The sequence below is a fragment of the Lycium ferocissimum genome, chromosome 1, assembly GCF_029784015.1.
Source record: "Lycium ferocissimum isolate CSIRO_LF1 chromosome 1, AGI_CSIRO_Lferr_CH_V1, whole genome shotgun sequence".
Classification (NCBI taxonomy): domain Eukaryota; kingdom Viridiplantae; phylum Streptophyta; class Magnoliopsida; order Solanales; family Solanaceae; genus Lycium; species Lycium ferocissimum.
The window spans coordinates 5140158-5161942 of NC_081342.1; the positions used below are offsets into that span (position 1 = coordinate 5140158).

Sequence of the window (21785 nt, forward strand, 5' to 3'; positions counted from 1 at the left end):
GTTTGGACATTTCGGATTTTTGGATTTGACTCTTGAGATTTAAGGCAAACTTATTCGAAACGAAATTCACATGTTAGTTCCGTAGAGGTAAAACTAAATATCAATTGCTCAAGAAAAAAGCCTTCCAGTTCAAATTAACAAATCCAAGTCATGTCCAACATAGTAAATCCATACCAAATAAAAGCATTCCGGAAAAGTGGAAATGAACAAATAAAATCTAAGTAGTCATCTGGGTGACACTAACGTGAGACTTTTGAGACTTGAGAAGTAAGAAAACCCTATATTATATTTGATTTAGTAGAGAATTGTATATTGGACTTAATAGCTTAATAGGTAGGGCCTTAGGTACTAATCTATTGGACCTTTAGAAACTAGACTTATTAGTACTGGGCACATATGATATAGGTAGAGCTAGATATAAGGTATAAAAATTTCGGATTTTCGGATATCCAAAAATCCGTAGTATTAAATCCATATCCAATCCGAAATCCATAAAATTTAAATATAAAATTCGAAATTCAATCCATAATCCAAATATCCAAACCAAATATTTAAAACGTTCGGATTTCGATTTGGATTTCGGGTTGGCCCAAACTGTGCCCACCCCTACTTACACTAGTTTATTATAACTAAAAAAAAAAACATGCATGTATAGCAGGAGCATTTCTTGGAAATAGCTGTGTCTTATCCATAGCTAAGCATTATGTCAGCAGTTGCTCAAATGCATGTATTAATTAATTCTAGCTAGTAACAATAAATAGAATTTATTATCAAGTTGAAGTACTTTAGATTAATTTGGCACTCCTAGATTTTGCTCACAGACCAGCATGGATTTCTTTTATTTGTTCTGTTTATCAGAAAGAATAAACAATGTTTAGTTCTCCAAAAGAAAGGTTACTCCCACTGCTAAAAAAACTGGCAAAAATCGAAGGATTTCGTCAGTTTTTCTATAACTTTTTTTAAAGAAAACTGACGGACAGCGTCGGTTATTTTTCGCGCAAAAATGTCCGAAAAACATAATTATTTTTTATATTATTTTTTAAATTAAACCGACGGACTCCGTCGTCCGTCATTTTTTTTTTTTTTTTTTTTTTTTTTTAATTTTTAGATAGAAAAAACAGTATAAATTAAAACAATGTAAGTATTTGAACAAAGAACGGTCAAATGGTAGAGCCCTTTAATGCCAAAGAACATACCCGGGTTTGATTCCAAGTTGCTACATTCATTATTTTATTTTCAAAAAAAAACTCCGTCGGTTTTTTTTTTTTTTTTTAACATAACCGACGGAGTCCTCCTTCAATTTTTGGTCGGTTTTCACTGAAAAACCGACGCAGTCCTTGGGTTTTTTCCGTCAATTTTTGCCTGTTTTTAGTAGTGTTCAATCAGTTAGCGGCACCCACTAAGTAAACTATATAAAAACCATTAGATTAACCTTATGGCACATGTATTGGTCTTTCTTTAGTGCTTGGCTGCTTGCACAACTATTATGATGAAGAGAAAAGAGATCAAAGTGCAAGAGAATATTGAATATTTAATTAAAAAAACATGAGCATTCATCGATTCTAGTCACAAAATCGAAACAAGAAAAAACAAAAAACAAAAAAACGACAATATTATTAGCATATCTCCTATAATTCTTATAGTAAACACACTAACTTAAAGATAGAGTAAATTATTGGAGAAAAAGGAAACCATATTTTATTTCAACCATAATGGAACATGCTAGAGAAAATGTTATATTTAATTGGAAAAAGCATATAGTTTCTCCATCCTATATATGCTTCTCCCAAAACATTTTCCTACAAACACAAACATTAAACTCTATGTATGAAATCAAACACTGATACAAATTTACCTTAGTAAATGATCTCTAGATCCTACCCTTCTTTTATTCTTCAAATTTCCATTCTATTTTTTTTAACCTCAATAAGGTGGTCGGGGATTTGCCCAAGCAAATGCATCATGATTCAATTGTCCACCATTTGGTAATAAATTTGGTGTAAAATTATATATAGGCAGTGATGATGGATCAGGCAATTCATGTTGTTGCTGCTGCTGTTGTTGTTGCCTTCCCCCATGTGAACCTAAGGCCGGAGGTGAATTTCCGGCCTGTACTGGAGACTGGCCGGATGCACCACCTCCGACCTCCTCCTCTTCTTCTAGTGGCAATCTTTCATAGGTTGCATTAGAAAAAGTGGCTGCTATAATCATCACTGGTCCAGCAGTAATTAATGGTCCAACAACACTACCACCCACCACTTGCCCTTGGCCACCGGCCAAGTAGACAGTTAGTCCGGTCGAGCCAGGAGGGGCTGGACCGGGCAAAAATGCTCCGGTCAACGACAAAATCTCGAATCTTCCTTGAAGAACAACTGCACCTGGAGCTGAGGGTTGCCTTAGGGTTACATTTGCAACCGAACCATTCCCACTAAGCACACAAACGCCACGTTGGCGCCTCCTCGCGAATTGGGCAATGCTATCTGCCACATCTGTGCCCCCGGCCACCTCCATAACGTGGCTCCGGAGGGCATTAGGGCTATCGCGAGTCACAAAAATTGGGGGTTTGGGTTTGTTCTTGGATCCGGGAGGACGACCTCTAGGTCTTCGATTACCAACTTCAACAGCACCTTCTTTAGGCTCATGATCCCGATCATTATCTTCTTGATTTTCACCACTGCTCCCACTCTCATTCACGGAAAGCTGCTTCGCCGGCAGCATAGGTGGGCAAGATCTTGGCTCTAGGCCGGACATGCCCACCTGACCACCCCACCAATTAGCCAGAATTGCAAGATTAACTCAAACTCAAGATTTTTACTTGTTTGCTTATTTTGAACAAGACCCTAAAAACTTAAAGACTATCTTGAAGATATATAGGCTTTTTTATCCTCTATTTCTTGTGAAGACTAAAGATAGAATTAGGGTCAGATGGAACACTTTTTCTTAAAGGAGAATTAGATGCAGAAGAAGTTCATGGAATCAAGTAAAGGGAAGAACAAGATGAAATGATAGCTAAGAAGCAGAATTTGAAAAAGAACAAGAAAGGAGAAAATTAAATAAAAGAGAAAACAAGTGATGATCTAAATTAATGAGGTGGGGAGAAATAAGGAACAGATGCAAATTAAAGAGGGACAGAAACTCTGGACATGAGAATCAAACCCAAATTAAAGGAGAAAAAAAAGAATAAAGCACATATATAGAGATTGAAAAAACTAACGACAGAGTGTACATAGTATATATTTACTACTTATATGTCAACCATATTTTGGGAGAACAAAAAAAACAGAGAGAAGTATTATTACAAAAGGTCTACAGGAGAGGATCATGAAAAGCGGTGAGTAAGAAATGATTTTAGAGAGGTGTGAGTTGAGTTGAGATTTATTCTTTTATAGAAGTACCTCTCATCAAGTAGTGGATGGGTGTCAATCACTGTTAAAAATAGTGTATACTTTTGTATGGAAATTAGGGTTTTTTGAAGTCTTTGTCCATAGTCCAAAATTGTGGGGTAGTGTGCGCGTGAGCAGGTGCCATTGTGGGAAGCACGTCGCTTTCTCTTGAAATAAGACCTGAATCAAGCTTCATTAAACAAACAAACAAAAAAAAAAAAGATAAAGCTCCATTAAACAAACAAAAAAAATTAAGCTCCATTCAAAGACGGACATAGGTAAAAACTTTATCGGATGTTTCACCTACACGTATGTCATGTATTTGAACACAGTTTTTTTTTTTTTTCAAACTTAACTATGATTAATTAACATATATTTTCACTTTATAAATCACTTAACCATGATGTTATATTGGTTTGATGAAAACCGGTGTGAATAAGTAGTATTGGTTTGATGTAAAATTGGCGCGAATAAATTGTATTGGTTTAATAAAGACACTGTGTTTATATTAAATGAATGCATGTCTAACATGTATTTGTATATATGTTTCTCTCATTCAATTATAGTGACAATGTATATTTTTATTTTATTAAATTACTTAATCATGGTAAATTGATATGACTTGGTGTAAGTATTGAGCATGAATAATTTTTACCGATAAGATAGTGTATTTTCTTAAACATATTAGTAATATACAACAACAACAACATATCTAGTGAAATCCCACAATGTGGGGTCTGAGAAGGATAAAGTTTACGCAGACCTTAACCCTACCTTGGAAGGTAGGGAGGATGTTTCGGAAAGATCCTCGGCTCAAGGGAAAGCATGGCAAAAAAAAAAAAAAAAAAAGGTCAGAAATTAAACATAATCTTATATACATTAATATTATAAAGAAATTTACACTTTCAAGTCATGTTTGCCTGTTATATACTAGCAAATAATATGCATTCTTTTCAAGATTATAAACATACTTTTCATAGAGAAATACCTACGGATATTTTTAAGATGATCTGATAATCATAGAACAAAAAGTTCGTTATTTAGTTAAAACTCTTTAACTTATATTTACCGACAATATAAAAACTTTTATTGTATTCGTGTGTTTAACCTATTATAACAAGCTGTTCTTATTTTAATGTTTTTATTAATCTTACTTCTTTTATGAACAATTAGTAGTAATTATTTTCAGGCGGTCTGATAATTTAAAACAAATTACGGTATGTATACGGTTTTAGTTAACGACTTTGGTGTTTATCCTATTCAGTTATCAGTATGTAATCATTGATGTTACTAATAATATTGTAATTTTATATTTTTCAATTATGAATTGAACGAATAGTAATGCTTTGTTTGGTAGATACTGTAAAATAATATATGGTGGAATATACAGTATACTAAAAGGCAAAATGCTCATATCAACTAGAATAATATAAAACTGTACTACTATTATATAAGTACTAAATTGAGTTTTGGAAATTGGCGGACTTTAATTTTCCATTATGGATAACGTTTTTTATATATTTATTAGACAAATTAATTAAAGTTGCACGATTGGAAAATCTACATAAACTAAACCTTGGTGTCTTTTTTAAGTTGTTAGATTTCAATCTAAAGAGTGTTCCATTAATTTGGGACCTTCTATGTGGCATTTGCTGCTATGTGCAAGTCAAATCTTTGAAGTATATATTAGCGCTATGCCCCTATGTAAGTATTTACATGTCTAGTTGAACTAGAATAAAAACAAATAAATGTAAATTATTCATATTTTTAAACATTAAAGAAACAAATACATGTAATATATATTTTTTTTCATTTCACTAGGGGTATTATATTCCATTTCAAAACCCATCAAGATTCAAGAGTACTCGTGGACTCGTGGTTACTACATAGAAAACGGAAAAGCTAATAATGAAGCCTTTTATTTTCGGGCAACTTATATAAATAACTACCTTTTAATATTTGCTTTCAATCCGCAGCTATCTTTTTGCTATTTACAATTCGTAGCTACATTTAGGCATGTTCGTTGTATATGCTGTATTTCAGTGTATTTGAATACACTGTTCAGTTGGATATGTATTTGGTTGTATTTGGATACATGCAACCTTAATTGTTCTGAATACATGTGTATTCAAAATGATGTATTTATTCAAAATGATGTATTTAAGTGCATTCAAATACATGACAGGGCTTTGTATTTTAGTGTGTTTATATTGATGTATCCTTTTGTTTTAGGTGTAGTTGAATGTATTCGATTGTATTTGAATATATTTCAACAAAATGTCAGATGCAAAATTGCAAATACACTGTATTTACTCGAAAAATTGTATACAAACATATATTTATAGATCATTCAAACAAAGACATACAGTCAAATACATCTAGTTTGCGCCCAAAAATACAATCAGCCAACGAATGTATTTCAACAAAATTTCAAATACACTATTTTTACTTGAAAAATTGTATACAAACACATGTACATAGATCATTCAACCATTCAACCAACACATACAGTCAAATACATCTAGTTCCCCCCACCCCCCCCCCTCACCCCCCCAAAAAAAATACAATGAGCCAACGACTATATTTCAACAAAATTTCATATGCAAATTAAATTTTCAAATACACTCAGATCTGAGATACAAGAAGGAGAAGAAGCCATGAAATACACTTAAATATACTCAGATTTGAGATACAAAAAGGAGAATGACGAGTAGGTGTATTTGCTACTTTTTCCGGTGACGAGCAGTTGTATTTGATTAACTCTCGAAATCCAAATAACAACAACTTGGGACGGAGGGAGTACATCTTTTTTTTTTGTTTTCAAGAAAAATGAAATATTTTTTTGAGTGAACCTCTATTTCTTATTCACGGCCTATAGCCATATTTCACCATGAAAATATACACAACAACAGTCCCACACAAATCACAAACGACAATGCCTTAGTAAACTAAACTGTAATCCATAATTATCTCTTCTGCAAGAAAAATGGCGACATTAGCTTCTTCTTCATCTCTCTGCAATTCCCCTTCACTTATCCATTCCTCGGCAATCGACAGTGATTCGGGATGGAGACAGCCGGTGCCGATCTGGTGGTGTCGCCGTGGAGGAGGAAGAGGCGGAGGCAGATCTGGCTGAAGTCCCGCACTGGAGAGAGGGAAAGGGAGAGAGAGAGGTGAGAGTCGAGGGAGAGAGAGGTAACGGCGAGAGAGAGGTGAGGGAGAAATAAGCCATAAAACCTAATGTATTCGGTATAGCTATGATAGATAAATTAGAAAATTACTGTAGCTACCAAATATAAATAAATTAGAAAATAGTTATTATCAATAATTACCTCTTAGAGGTAGCTATGCCAAGTAATTATTCCTTTATTTTGTTGGCCAACAGAATTATATGCGCATGTGTAGTTCTCTTTCTTATGCCCTAGATAATAGCAGTTATTAGCATAATAAAATGAGGCAAATCTATATAAACTTAATGATTGCCAATGACCACAAAACTTTCCTATAAATTGGTCTCTTTTTTTCGTTTTTGGCTGAATAATGGTTTGTATCATATTTAATTAAAGGGAAAATTTCATAGACCTTCCTTCACATTTTGCTTCGTTTCACTGACCTCTCCTTACGTTTTTAATATTACGGCTACCTCCCCTATTTTAATTTTTTTGTAACAACTATTTTATTCTATTTATTATTAATAAAAAAATATCTGGACTGATTTGCCCTCCTAAGATCATGATCTTTTAATTAATTCTTATTTTGTCAATATCTCCTTTAAAAAGTTATCTTGGGAATATTAAAAAGAATATCATGGGCAGTTCAACCGATCCAATGTTATAACCTTTTTTTTTCTCTTCATCAACCATGTTTTAACTTTTAGGAGAAAGTATATATCTTGTCCAGTAACTTGTGATTGATTAAAAATAGGATAAAAATATATAGAAAAACTTTTAAATTAAATTAAATATATTAAAAAATATAAATGACTTATTGCAATTTGCAAGCAACGCTAACAAGATGGGTTGAGATAAAGAGTCTTAGCCAACTGAATGCTCTTTTCCAGTAGCTTACTTTACCAAAATCTGCATCGTTCCCTTCATATCTGGGTATTTTCTTCTTGTCCGTTACATCTACTTTCCACATTCCTTTCTCATTTGTCAACCTTATATGTTAACTTCTTCTCCAAATTATTCTACTACTGTGCTTATATTAGATATTGCTAGGCCTTCAGAGATTTCTCAAGTTCTTCAAAGGCCAAGAAGATGACCTAGTTCTCCTAGTGAGTGAATTTTTTTTTTTTAATTGCTTTTAGTCAAAAAAAAAAAAAATTCAAAGCTTTTTGCTTTATTGCTCGAGATTTTACATAACCAATTGTTTTCATTCTTGTTCCACAGGTTCAACAGTGGCCAAGAATTGGCAAACTTGGTTGTGAGCTCAGATCTACTTCATCATTCTTGCAGAAAATATGATGAGAACAATGGAGATGGTTGAAGAGGAATAGGAAAAGAGAACCCTGGCTGCTGAGAAGACTGAAGAGCAGTTTGACTTATTTTATTTTTAGTTTACTAGAAAGGAGATATTGACAAAATAAAAATTAATTAAAAGAGCATGATCTTAGGGAGGGAAAATCAATCCATATATACTAATTTTTTTTAGTAATAAATAGAATAAAATAGTTATTACAAAAAAGTTAAAATAGGGGAGGTAACTGTAATATTAGAAACGTGAGGGGTAAGGGGAGGTCTCTGAAATTTTCCCTTAATTAAACTTAACTGATACTATAAAATTGAGAATTTTTCCCTACGCAACAACCTAAAAAGGCCCGTAACAAAAAATAATTCTAATTTTAATTCTATAAACAAACAATTTGTAAGTTCAAATTTCAGCAACCTACAAAATTGAGTGGTAGTGAAGTGATAGAGTTGTTATTATGTACGTATCTTAAAGGTCAAAGGGTTTAATTCTAACCAAGACCTCTCTAATTATCAGATTTTTATTAGTAGTTCGCTATATTTGCTCACACTTGTGGGTGCATAAAGTTGACAAACATTCTGCCCAGCAAGGTTGATGCAGATTCTCTTTTGTTATATGCTCATCAACTATTTTTGTCAAGATTGATGATTTTTAACTCTTAAAACACGTTTCTCATGATGTGTGGTAAATTAGTCTGGTGGCATATTGCATCATTATTGTAATTTTGTACAGTGTGATAGCTCAATAAACTAATTAAACTAGTTTCACAATGTCATGATCTCAATCTCCACCTCAATTTTTTTTTTAAAGATAACAGATCCTATTTTTCATGGTGATTCCATTTTTTCTGTACTTTGAACATTTATTCATTTATTTAAATTATTTATTTGTTTGTTGGTTTTAAATATTCATTTATTCCAATGAGATCTACATTGGATCTCACCCGAATCGTCCATTTATCCTGGCATTCCAGCCTTCCTTCTCCTTTCAGGGCCTATCTGAAAGAGAATCCAATACTTCTTGATCGTGAATATCTAAACTAGTTTTTTGATGTTTTAGCAAGTTATTCCACACTAAAAATCATTCTGACCTATTTTGTGAATTTTCCAACACACAACTACTGGTCATCCTATCAGGCACCTTTGTTGACGGAGGAATTCCTCAAATTTGAGGTCCTTCCCACCGACCCCACCGAAAGAAGTTGCAATGGAACTGTAAATTAATCAAACAAAAGAATATGTCAAGTTGTGGACTAGACTAGTAGTGAGAAACGAACTTTATGTCAAATTTATCTCAAACTTATGTTCCTTTTGGGGTATTAGAAAATCGAATAGGTCCGTAAAACCTACGGAGGAAAGGCACTTTTACGTTTTCAACAACCATTTTTTAAGGAGCCGTTTGGACATGATTTGAAATCATGAGATGAAACCATGTTTGGACATGTAATTTAAATTTCTTAAGTTTGTACTTATTCTTATAGACATAAAAGCCCCATAAGTTGTGAAAGCTATCAAAACTTTCTCTCAATTCTTATACAATCTTACCAAATGAGCAAGTCATAGTTCATAACAAAATTAATGCGCTACTAGAAGGCCTTTCTAAAAAATACAACATCAATTGATCAAATTTTAGTTCAATAAAAAGGAAAATTTAATATGAATAGAAATGTAACTACTCTTTAATATAATCCTTCCACGTGGTACGAACATAAATAACTGTTAGTCAAAGTTAATGAGGTTGGTAAATGGTTGGTGGGAGTAATTATTAAAAATATCTACCAACTTATGGGTCTTTTTTTTACAAAATATAAACTTATGAGTCAAGTTATAGATTTGAAAATTTTGAAATCATGATTTGAAATCCCAAATCATGCCTTTTTGAATGATTTGGGATTTCATCTCATGAGATGAAATCGCATGTCCAAACGCTGATTTCATCTCATGACATGAAATCACATGTCCAAACGCCTGCTAAATTGGATTGCTTCAAATACAGATTAACACAGTTCAACATCGAGGAAATATGCTACCAACCTAACGTTACCACTTGCCAAACGCCAACACAACAATGCACATTAACACTTAAATTTTTTTAATATTACATGGTTCAACCGTGTCAAAGGGGATTTAATAAGCCTTTTTTGTTTCTCATCCGGTGTCTGATACCTCTATTGGAGCACCGTTAGTCCGAATTCACGAGGTGTAAGGAGAGTATTTAATAAGTTGTAGCATGGCCATGACAATAACACGTTACATTATCAAGGTGTGGGTTTGAAATCCTTATTGTGATTCCTCTCTTCTTTCTTTCTTCTTTCTCTTCTTCTCCCTATTCAGGAACCCACCGCTAAACCTCAAAAAATTAACAACCCTCGTTGACTATTGATGTTCAGATTTGTAACTTGTTCATTACGATGTTGAAAATTAGGATGCTAAGTAGAAGTCATTCATGAAACCTTAACCCGCGCAATGGGATAAACACACCAGAAGTTTACCTGAAGTAAATAATAATCTGATACCTATTTCTTGATGACTAGCAACCAAATTGAAAGCCACGTTAAAAGGAAAAAAAAAAAAAAAGTTGAAAGCTACGTTTATGGGGCAATCTTTTAAACACGAGAAGAGACATTAACCTTCATCATTTCTCATGAGAAATAGTCAGGTTAGAGGTGGCAATTTGAGCCCATATTTAGAAAATTAGCCCATTTTACCGACATGTTAGTGAGTTGGGTCACTTATATTTTAGGCGGGTAAATATAGACTTCAAGCCTCTCTTTAATCCATAAAAATATGGGCAAATATGAGTATCCATAAAAGAACACACTAGACCCAATAACAACTAATTTTGAAATTTCTTTCTTACCTCCCACCACAACCCTTACTCCACCACGCACCCCCGCATGCCCCGCACCCCCACACACTTTTTTTTTAATTTCATATACTTTATTTTTCTTTTATAAAAAGCTTATAAAAAAGGAGAAATTTTTTTCTTACCTCCCACTCCGATCCCTACCCCCCACGCCACGATAACCCCCCCCCCCCCCCCCCCCCCCCAAAAAAAATTAATTTCAAATATTTTACTTTCATAAAACTTTTACAAAAAATGGGGAAAAAAATTCTTACACCGCCCCACCCCCTCCACGACCCCCCCCCCCCCCCCCCCGCCCACAAATTTATTTTCATATATATTACTTCTATAAAAAATTTATAAATAATGAAAAAGAATTTCGGTCCCCCACCCCCACTCCCTCCCCTACCTTCACCACCACCCCCCCCCCCCCCCCAAAAAAATCAATTTCATATATTTTACTTTTATAAAAAATTATTAAAAAATGGAAAAAAAAAAAAAATCTTACCCACCCCTCACCCCTGAAATTTATATGAAAAAATTAATTTAACTTGACAAAAGAAAAAAATTATAAACATACACTTAAAATAATATTACATTTGTATAATATGGGTTAACCCATAATCAACCCAGCCATTTATCACCCAACCCATATTTACCCACATAAAATATGGGCAGTTTGAAACCCAACCCATTTTTGTTCAAATCATTTTCAACCAAACCAAATCCACCCCATTTGCCACCCCTAAGTCAGGTCAAACATTCAAAACCTTGTTGTAACTAAACAAATATTAGTTCCCTATCAAAGAAACAATTATTTGAGGTTACCCTTGCACAAATTCCGTTCAATAATGCCTGCACAATGACATTGGTAAAAGTCACTTGACTTTTAAATATTTTCAGTAAAATAGAAGTCGTCATCAGCATAGCATGGGAATAAGCTTACTATACAGGTCAAAAACCAACAATTCTTTGTCAAGTTACACCACATTGTTTTCTATAAGAAAAATTCAAACTTCAAAGAATTGTCTCTCTTCCTTTTCACTGCAAACATCAGCTGTGTTTGACTTGACACAACACGAAATATACAATTTACTGTGCCAGCTTTCCCATAAGATTGAAGAAGATGCCAGTTATATATGTCGTGTATTGTAGTGTGACCAATTAGTTTGGAGAACAATCTTAGTAATCCTGCCTCAACCATACATGAAATACATGAGAAACCTGCAAGCAAGAAAACAAATAAGACTAAGAGCCTGTTTGGATGGGCTTAAAAAAAGCAGCTTATAAGCTATTTTCAGCTTATAAGCTGCTTTAGATAAGCTAAGCCAAACGGGCTCAATTAATTTTTTGGGCTTATTTTAAGCACAAAATGGCTTTAAATTTAAGTGTCACCCAAACACTCAAAAAAACTGAAAACAGCTTATAGGCAACGTATAAGCCAATCCAAACGGGCTCTAAGAATACTTCTATGTTTCATCTACCTCCCACCGGTTTCATGGTTCGTGTTTTCAGGAAACAATGAAATGATTCTTAAGGCAATCCACAGAAGTTCTGAGGATGACATAAACAAACCAAGCTAATACATTGGTTTAATTAGGGTAACAGCCAGATTTTGTGCCACTGACATATTCCAGACGAAATGGTCATACTCATACCAAGACACGCCAGACCATAATGATAGCAGCAACTACTACATCTCAATCACAAGACTAGTTGAGGTCGGCTATATAAATCCTCATTGTCCATTCTATGTTGCTCGGACTCGGTGTCGAGTGTCGGCTAAGGGTACGGATCTAGAGGTCGGATTCGGCATAATCTAAATTTTAAGATTCGGGGGTACGGATCCAGGTGCGGATACGGGTGCGGGGATTTGGCTAAAATAATTCAAAATTATAAGAAAAATAACTAAATCTATGCCTAGAAATAAAAAACAAAAATAATTTTTTATAGTTATGTTTCATTTATAATTAAATATTAATTTTTAATTAACTTGAAACTCTTCTAGATACAATAAGTGTCCACTCTTCAAGAGCTCTCCGTTTCTTTCAATTTGGCCTCAAATTTTTTCTCAGATTGGTCCATGGATTTGGTCAAAGTATCCAATGTCGTTTGACCAGATCCGACACGAATCCGGTGTCGGTGTCGGTGTCGTGTCGCGTCGGACAGGGGTGCGGCAGCAAAAGTGAAGGGTCCGAGCAACATAACTCCATGTCGCCTCATTTAAACCAGTCTCAAGATATTCAAATACTTTACACAGTGCTAGAAAGTTCTCTGCATTTTTTACTGACATACAAATCTCTAACAAGATTAATACTACTAGCAAACATTGGATCTAAAGTAAGCATCCTAGCCTGACTAAGCTTCCAAGCTAGCCTGAACACCACAATTATAAAAAAATGCTTTTTCTTTATAGGTGAAAAAACCCTTACTCTCAATTAATTGGTTTCTCCTCTGTGAATCTTCTTCTTCCATTTAGTTTAATATTTTGCTAAGTTTGCATGAACTCCAAGAGATTGTAGGTCTTTCAAAGCGACTTCCTTCCATGCGATTTTAAGGTCTACCTCGCCGCTTATAACACATTCAATAACTATGGTTTCATACCTATAGATCAGTGCATCTGGATGTTGATGTAGGGCATGACCAGCCTATCTCAAGCGGCCTTCTTTCATTTTATCCGGTATCTGTGCTACTTGCACCTTCTGCTGAATGTGATCATGTCTAATCTTGCCTAACGACACATTCATCTTAACATACGCATTTCTCCGACACTCATCTTGTGGATATGGTGGACCTTAAGTGCTCAACATTCACTCATGTTTAGCATTGTTGATCTTAAAAACTGTTTTGTAGAACTAGAATTTCACTTTGATAAGTTTCCTCTTATCGTATAATACTCTGGTAGCACTTCTTCATTGCAACTATCCTAGTTAATTCTCTATGTTATATCCTCAATTCCTCATCTAACATGCCATTATCCTGGATATATTTTCTTAGTAATGATAAAACATCGAGTGTAGATATTAGGCATCGAAAAATCCTGTCTAATCTCATCTTAACTTCAGACCTCTGATACTAGCTAAAGCTGCAGTACATATTCGTCTTAACTTCTACTCATTCTAAAATCAATTTTCTTTAAAGCATTTCTCCATAACTCAAGCTTTTGACTACCACCCTCATTAGTTTATAGTCAATTCATACAATAAGGTTGGCATATCATGCATCATGGATGAAAAATGGTTATATACCCAGCTCTAATACATTGATTTCAATAGGTTTCTAGCATAGGCTCATTGACAGCCATCAATTGCCTCAATGATATCATCATATCACACCTATAGTCTCAGTCTCATTAGCAATTGGCAACAAAAAGTTAGTATCCAAAGAAGAAAAAGTAACAGTGTCAGCAGGAATCCAAATCAAAAACATGGATGGCATCTTAAGGCAACTAATGGAAGTGAATCGTTACGAACAAAGTTATCTACCAAAGGCAAGTGAATGTCTGAGATGAGAAATCAGAGGTCCATTTACACTCGTCATTTTTCCAAACTTTAGTTTATGGCTCTGGGTTAGAGAATCATTTAGAAAAATAAGGTGATTTACCTTTAGGATTTCTATCTTGAGATGGAAGAATAAATCAAGTTACATGGTTTCTCACTTTAGGGGTGTATATATAAACGCAAGTCTTTGCATTTAGTGTCTCATATTGAAAATGCTAACTGTAGAATCCAGGTAGAGATACTTACCTAAATATGTAGTATATTAGGAAAAAGGAAAGCACGAAGTATCCAACAAGTTTGCACACTTTCCGGTTTGATTTCTTCTCAAACACCTAAGAAAGTAACAGGATTGTTAGACTTGCATCTGATAATAGGAAATCACGGGAAAACATAGCATATCGTATAAGTATGTCCCACACAATCACAAACACACATGGCATAACAATATAACATATCACATGTGCCTACCATCTTGAACCGATCCATGGTTCCTGACATAATTCCTCTAGATGAATCCATCTCATTCCCCTAATGGAAATAATCCAAGAAAGGAAAAGTTAACAAATAGTGTATGAAAGGGATCTAAAAACTAGCGGCTTACTTAAAAAGTTAATAAGTAGTGTACAAAAAAGATTCACAAAACTAGCCGGCTTACTGTTCGGTCTAGCATCCTGTTGTGGGTCTCCACCTCCTCATGTATGTCACCTGTTAACTGTCCAAGTGCAAATATACTAACTATCAATGCCTCGAAGAACCTTAACAATACATAGCAGACATGCTGGAACTCCACAACCAATATCATTAGTGCTTAAGAATATTACATGTGATACGACAACAGAACAGCTTTCATTTACATAGCTCTGAGCATCATGTCATATATTATTTTATGCACCTATGCAACTTCAGTAGGCAAAGGATTTACAAAAATGCATACAATGAATGTAGCTTTGCCAGTGAAAGTAGCACCAGAAATTTGACAATGAATGATTAGCCTCCAGAGGGTCAATAACACCAAAGACACATTGTTTCTACAACTTCCTGATTTTCAGAGTCGCTTGTATTTTTGGTGTAAGGAGAAAGTACCATGTTATACTGATAGTTGGTCTACCTTGGTGGAAGATAATGCTTGACTCAAGCAGAGTCACGTGCACATCTTGTACTTATTTTTTGTCAGTTGGTGTTTATTAATGAGGCTATTCAACTTATTAAAAAAATAACAGTAGCATCAGACAATGTGGTCCATGAGATGGCAATGAAGCCTACCTTTGGCGTGGACACAAGCATGAAATTCGAGTTCAATCACAAACTGTTAGCGAATTGTCAGCATAACAATATGGTCATCATATTGCAGTAATAAGTCAACCATCTGGGACCATCCTTCACTGACATCTCACATAAGGACTGAGTGATAGCCCTTGAAGATGAACTGTATTTTTCTCCTTAAATGATATTATTAGTTTGTAATCAATCAAAATTACAGGCAAGAGCACTTTGGTCAGGTAGATTAAAGATAGATGCCATGTATATAGGCCATGTTGCTCTTCAAAAGTTCTAGCATTTCTTTTTCTTTTTTCCACAGAAATAATGTTCACCTTAAATTCTACCTAAATTTTGTGATGGTTACTCTGCAGATCCAATGACATTTAACTCAAAAGTTTTAGTGATGGACAGTGTTATTGAGAGTCATGGTTTCGTCACTTAAGGCGATGAAGCAAGATGAAGCGGCAGTTAGCATTTCATGGGTGAAGTCATGTGCTTCATAGAAGAGTGCGCTTCAACAATGACATGCAAAGTAATCTCAACGGGAAGAGGTCAGTTCTTCAGATCTCAATCTTAAGGAGTTGGATCAATATTGACATCATTGTATACAAAATACTGAAATATTTTAATTGCAATTTGAACATTATAGCACTAATTTCATATACATTTGGTATTTTTTTAATGTTTGTGAATTGTGTGCTTCATTTCAAGGAATTGTGCGCGTCACTTCTTGCTTTTCACTTCAAGCCCAACGGACCCTGTCGTTTCAAACAGATGAAGCTGATAAGTGATAATCAGGCTGCCATTCATATTGTCTCAAATCCAGTTTTACATGAAAGAACGAAACATAAAGAGGTGAATTGTTATTTTATTAGGCAGAAGATAGTCTTGATGCATTGCCACCAGCTTCATCAGTTCAAATAACTATTTGGATGATGTTCTTACTCTTACCCTTAGAGGAGCTCGGACTATATACATTTGCAGCAAGCTTGGAGCATAGGACATATACGCTCCAGCTTGAGTGAGAGTGTGAAAATATGAGAATATCTCAAATATTAGGTGTATGTCGGATACATTGTCAAAGATTGTAGGAAGAAGGCGTGATTTCAGGGATACACTCTTGGCTTATTTGTTTAAATTTGTGTACATATTTTAGGTGCAAGCTATCAATTTGAGTACGAAGTGAATTATACTTGCATTATTTACAAAATAATGTTGATGAACTTAGTGCACCACCACCAAGGATCATATACAACATAACTAAGTAGTCATTTGGTTTAAGGGATTAGGGAGGATAATCAACATAAAATCCTAGAAAGATTAATAGAGTGTTTAGTTGGAGGGATTAGGAAATATAACCCCCCACAATAATAATGCAGCATTTGGTTGGGGGTATAAAATAATATACATAATAAGTTATGTGAAGATATGTGCATTACTTTATGTCGGATAGAATGTAGAATAGGAATATATGTATTACCAATACCAAGATAAGAGTATTAAAAGACAAAAATATTCTTCGAATACGTAATTCCTACATAATATTCCTTGTATTACCACTCATCGCAGAACAATAACAATCACAATCTCTTCATTACTATTCATTGTATAAGCAGTTCTTGCATTATAATTTATTTGTTGTTGTGGGATTACACTGGGTATGTTGTTGTTGTTGTCGCATTATAATTTATTTATTTTTTGAATTATAGGTTTACATCCACACATAACTAGTATGTGAACCAAATGATTCCTAAGTAAACCCTTTAGGGTAACTTTTGGCACTTGCTGAAAATTCCGCATGATTTCAGAGGTAACAAAGCTTGAACAGAAACCACAGCTACTCAATGGACGGTATGCTCTAAAACAAAGAAAGAGGGTAACATAGAAAAAGAGTGAAGAAAATAAATGAAGCATAGCAAGAACTTACTTTCTTTAAAAAGCTGACTCGGTCTTGTAAGCTATCCACAGCTTTGTCATTGTCTCGTTCATCAATATCACGGGGATAGGAAGATGAAGCCCGTATACCACCTTCCTCAATATTATCATAGTTATCAAAAAGAGCAGCTCTATGAGCTCGATGATCCCTGTGGACAAAGAAGTTCATATGCAATATCTAAGGTCATCAGACAAGAACAACAGACTTCCGGGTATTAAGGTAACAACAACTTTCTTTGCTATGTATCTCATTGTACAAGAACCCCCTAGGGTGATAAATACCAACAATAGAAATAAAGCCTCTGACGATATAGATTAAGACAGGCCTCGTATTCTGTCCTTTTTTATGTAAATAATTAATTTTGAGGTTGTGGCAAGGACGAGCTCTTTATCTGGTGCATATGCAGATATGAGAAAGGGTACAAGTTTTTAAGTCCAGATAACAAAAATTAGACGTGAGACCTTTATACTGCAATATCAGGAGCAATCCTGGGCACAAATTGCTTGCAGCATGAACGCATACCCTAAAGAAGACACAATTTATACCACAGCCTACCCCCATATCGAGAGACTATTGGATTGAATTTTTACTTTCCAAAATCAGTGTTACGTGGATCATTCGCTTGCCTTCATGTAACCATGTCAAACATTTGACATATGGATATGAGTACATCGTATGAATTTTTCAAATTACACTATAAGTTAGCAAAACTTACATATTCCCATACTAATTACTTACATCTATCTGCATTTGATATGTACCAATAGCTGGTCCGTGTATCACAGCTCAAAATATATTACTCCTACAAGAAAGCTTGATAACTAGCCGAAGTGTCCGTAAATATCAATCGGTTATGTCAATTCCAAACCAGCTTGGATCGATATGACTCCCCTATATCCATTAGATAACTTTTGACAATCTATGATTTCAGTACATAATTTTCACATTTGACATTCTCTTTCAGAGTAGTCAAATACATACTAGGCATGTTCCCCAGAGTGTCAAAGTCCAAACCAGATATTGCTTCTTCAAGTACATCACATATATCCCTCGGAGCAGACACCTAGCAAAAAGAGCATTCACTTGGCACATAGGAAATCAGATCATGATAACTGAAATGCAATCCTTTCTTAGCATTTAAACTGGCATCTCTATCCATCAAAGTGTCACAACCATGAACTATTCTTCCCAGGCATTCAACCGAATCTTAACATTGGTAGGCTGGTTTTAAGCGTCTATTACACTGTGGTTATTTGATTTCCTCCTTAGGACTAGACAAGTTCCTGTTTCGACATACTCTTTGAAAGAATTATTTCAACTACTCTCAAGTATGTTCTCATGTCTTCTGAGACCAAGCTGTTCGACTAACTTCCTAGCAATGATTTAACCTGAGCCAAAAAAGAAAAGGGGCATCTACCTATCTTTTAAGCAGCAAATGGTCAGATGAATGTGCCACTAAATTGATAATCCCTCCAACCCAAAGTTTTCTCTCCTTTCCTTGTTTGATGTCTGAACATTGTCGCTTTTTCCAAAGATGGAACTTTTCATTCCAAAAATACCAATAACTCTAAGGTAAAGAGCATGATTCTTGAACGCCTTTTATATATGAGGGCAATGGTGAACTCGACATGAAAACTCCCACTTCTTAATTTTGTGAATAATCTAAAGTGCCACTACCTATAATTTATAGGAGATACTATGAGCTGAGTGCAAATTCCACGTAAAAATTTGAATCTAAGAAAGAAATATGACATCTCATGGTAACTGTATCAGCAGAGAGGGCATCTAATGACACATTTCTCTAGTCTCAGCAAAAACTCAGCTTTCTTTAGTTGAAACAAAGGAATACCTATCATTGATATAACATGCAGACAGAATAATATTCTTCCCTAAAGTGTCTCAGATCTGCATAAACCCCCAGTATATGTTTTGCTTAGTTATCCAAGGGGGAGTAGAGAACACAGAAATATTCACTACTTTCAACTGGTAATCAAACAGTCCTGGAAACAAGAGTTTATCACAGGAAGTGAGATCAAGTTTAAGTTAATCAGATAGACCCAACAGTTGATCTGACTCTGAATACTCATTTGACAACTATTTTAGCAGTAATAGAATCATTAAAGCTACAAATCTTAAGAGTAAGAAATGCTTTCTCCGATAACTTGTTACTCAAAATTTCCTTTCAACACATTAAAAATACAGGAACTAACTGCTCTTTCACTTCACAAATGTTATAAGTACCAATTTAGGGAACAAATTTTAGCATTTCTTGTTGATTAGAAAAAGCAAGTCCAAATTGCTGACAGCAAAATGGCATACAAAATCACACACTCAAGTTTATAAAGTGAAAAAAAAAAAAAAAAAAAAAAAAGAGGAACACAAACTACTCTCTAAGTCTCATTTTATATGACAGAGTCAGTATTCGGGGAATCTACTGTTTAACATCTTATTATATCATTCTCGAAGATTTTCTATACATTTAACAAGTATAAAAATGATAATAATACACATTATGTAGGTAAAATTTGATTTCAACTTAATTAATTAGGACATGAATGTGAAATTCACCAAAAATTTAGATGGCTTAATAAGTCTATTCATCATTATATTTGGCAGGGGAGAGTATAAAGATACAAATGCAGAAATACTCCAAATAGTATTTCCAATAACATACATACATTCAATTCAAATTCATGTATATAACTATGGCGAATGTTAATAAGTATAAGACTGACCTTCGATAACTCATTTCAAAAACTCCAGCGCACTAGGAAAAATGGAAGATTCTAGAAGCCGGAAGAAGAGTCGAAAATCTATAATAATTAGAATAAGAACTGCATTTTGGGAGATCTGGACTTTTATTATGAGTGATTAATTAATACAAATAGAATTGGAAATGTTGGAATGTGAACTGAAATTTGAGTTAACCAATTGACGACAGAGTAATATTGCGTGTCGGTGTTCCATAATAATAAAAACATGTTATTGTATTAAATTCTGAAAAGGGTCAAACATGTCCGATTAACGTATTAGAAATGACTCTAATATGTCTACTGTTCTCCTTTGCTTATTGAATCAAATTTGTCCTTGCTTCTGCCTACTGGGTTAAAATGCTCTTTACGTTTTAGAATGACTCAAACATATCCTCATTCCGCCTATGGATCAAATTAAGATATGCTCTTAACATTGTTTTCATGCTTAAAATTGTCTCTCCGTTAACGATATAATTATGGCATTTAATTTAAATTTAAATGAAACATGTAACCTTTATTTATTGATTCATATAAAATTCTGATCCAGACTCGTTCATGACCCAACAAAAAACTCGTCTTAAATTAATGTAGCTAAGTGACAAATCATTATTTTTTTTGACCTCTTGTTTCTTTGATATGTTCTAAAATGAATGGAAGTGGTATACATTGTCTAGACTCGTTAATGTGCTTTAATAATAGTTTTTTTTTTTTTTTGTTTGGTAACTAAGGAAAAAGTTGTCTCCATGTGACCTAAAGGTTATGGGTTTGAGCCCTGAAAGTCGACGCTAATGCTTGTATTAGACGGTCTATATCACGCTCCTTCGGGTGCGACCCTTTCTTGAACCTGCTAACGCGAAATGATTTGTGCACCGAAACGCCTTTTTTGGTAACTAGAGAAAAAAATTCAAAACAAGAAAACGAGATGAAGAGTAAAAACTGCTTTTCCTTAAGTGCACAACTTCAAATCAGAAAAGAGGCAAATGTGTAAAAAGCTTTTTTACCCCTCTCTAATGAAAGATATTACACCTCTATCTCATTCAATTATCATAATGCCTTCATCTAATTTGTATTCATTTTCTTTTTAAATTTAACTGGTAATTCATCTCTTTCAAAGTTTATCGCCAAAAACTCTGCTACACAATTTTCATGGAGAAATTAAGGATGATAAAAACCTTATTTGGAAAGGGGAAAAGTAAAGATGGCATCATCACAAAGAAAAAGATAGGCCAAACCCATCGACAGTACCCGCGTCGTCCACTTCTTTCACTTTCGAAGACCTAAAGTGACCCTTGTTTCATTTAGACACTTCAAAGTGGGTTATTCCTATTCCACTTAGACACTTTTTGCACCGTTATCGGAGCAAAACCAACACCAAAGGGGACGCCACCTCATTGCACATCCAACCAGCCCAAAAGCCCCAATTTTTAATGGCCAAAACTCCACGAATTTACAAATTAGTGAATTTACAATTAAAATGAGTTGGCACAATTTAATTGAGTTTCAAGGCACAATTTAAATGAGTGGCACAATTTAATTGGCCACTTAATCCACGTAGGAGACGACTGGTGTTGGTTTTGCTCCGATAACGGTGCAAAAAGTGTAAAAGCGGAATAGGAATGACCCACCTGAAGTGTCTAAA

At 34.4% G+C, this 21785-nt stretch overlaps 2 protein-coding genes across 4 annotated transcripts; both read right to left on the reverse strand.

Moving 5' to 3' along the window:
* Positions 1 to 1672: 1672 nt before the first annotated feature.
* Positions 1673 to 3600, reverse strand: LOC132069309 (AT-hook motif nuclear-localized protein 20-like). The gene has a single exon (XM_059462718.1). The coding sequence runs from the start codon at positions 2749 to 2751 to the stop codon at positions 1924 to 1926; it is 828 nt and encodes a 275-aa protein (XP_059318701.1). The 5' UTR covers positions 2752 to 3600; the 3' UTR covers positions 1673 to 1923.
* Positions 3601 to 11502: 7902 nt separating this feature from the next.
* Positions 11503 to 20365, reverse strand: LOC132069419 (bet1-like SNARE 1-2). Of its 3 annotated transcripts, XM_059418550.1 has the most exons (6): positions 20129 to 20362; positions 17385 to 17541; positions 14853 to 14909; positions 14666 to 14725; positions 14444 to 14529; positions 11503 to 11921 (listed from the first exon to the last, which is right to left on the reverse strand). In XM_059418550.1, the coding sequence occupies exons 1-6, from the start codon at positions 20140 to 20142 to the stop codon at positions 11894 to 11896; spliced, it is 402 nt and encodes a 133-aa protein (XP_059274533.1). In that variant the 5' UTR covers positions 20143 to 20362; the 3' UTR covers positions 11503 to 11893. The 3 variants fall into 3 exon arrangements, with proteins under 3 accessions (XP_059274533.1, XP_059274590.1, XP_059318779.1); XM_059418607.1 differs by lacking the exon at positions 14444 to 14529 and having other exon boundaries at positions 20129 to 20365; XM_059462796.1 differs by lacking the exon at positions 20129 to 20362 and having other exon boundaries at positions 17385 to 17576.
* Positions 20366 to 21785: the final 1420 nt, after the last annotated feature.

What these genes read in the sequence shown, in the direction of transcription:
- LOC132069309 (XM_059462718.1), bottom strand. Translation starts at nt 2,751, where the DNA reads ATGTCCGGCCTAGAGCCAAGATCTTGCCCACCTATGCTGCCGGCGAAG.
- LOC132069419 (XM_059462796.1), bottom strand. Translation starts at nt 17,561, where the DNA reads ATGAACTTCTTTGTCCACAGGGATCATCGAGCTCATAGAGCTGCTCTT. An exon ending in ACAGGATGCTAGACCGAACA is followed by an intron (nt 14,726 to 14,852) that starts GTAAGCCGGCTA and finishes TATTTCCATTAG; the next exon opens with GGGAATGAGATGGATTCATC. An exon ending in CCATGGATCGGTTCAAGATG is followed by an intron (nt 14,530 to 14,665) that starts GTAGGCACATGT and finishes TTACTTTCTTAG; the next exon opens with GTGTTTGAGAAGAAATCAAA.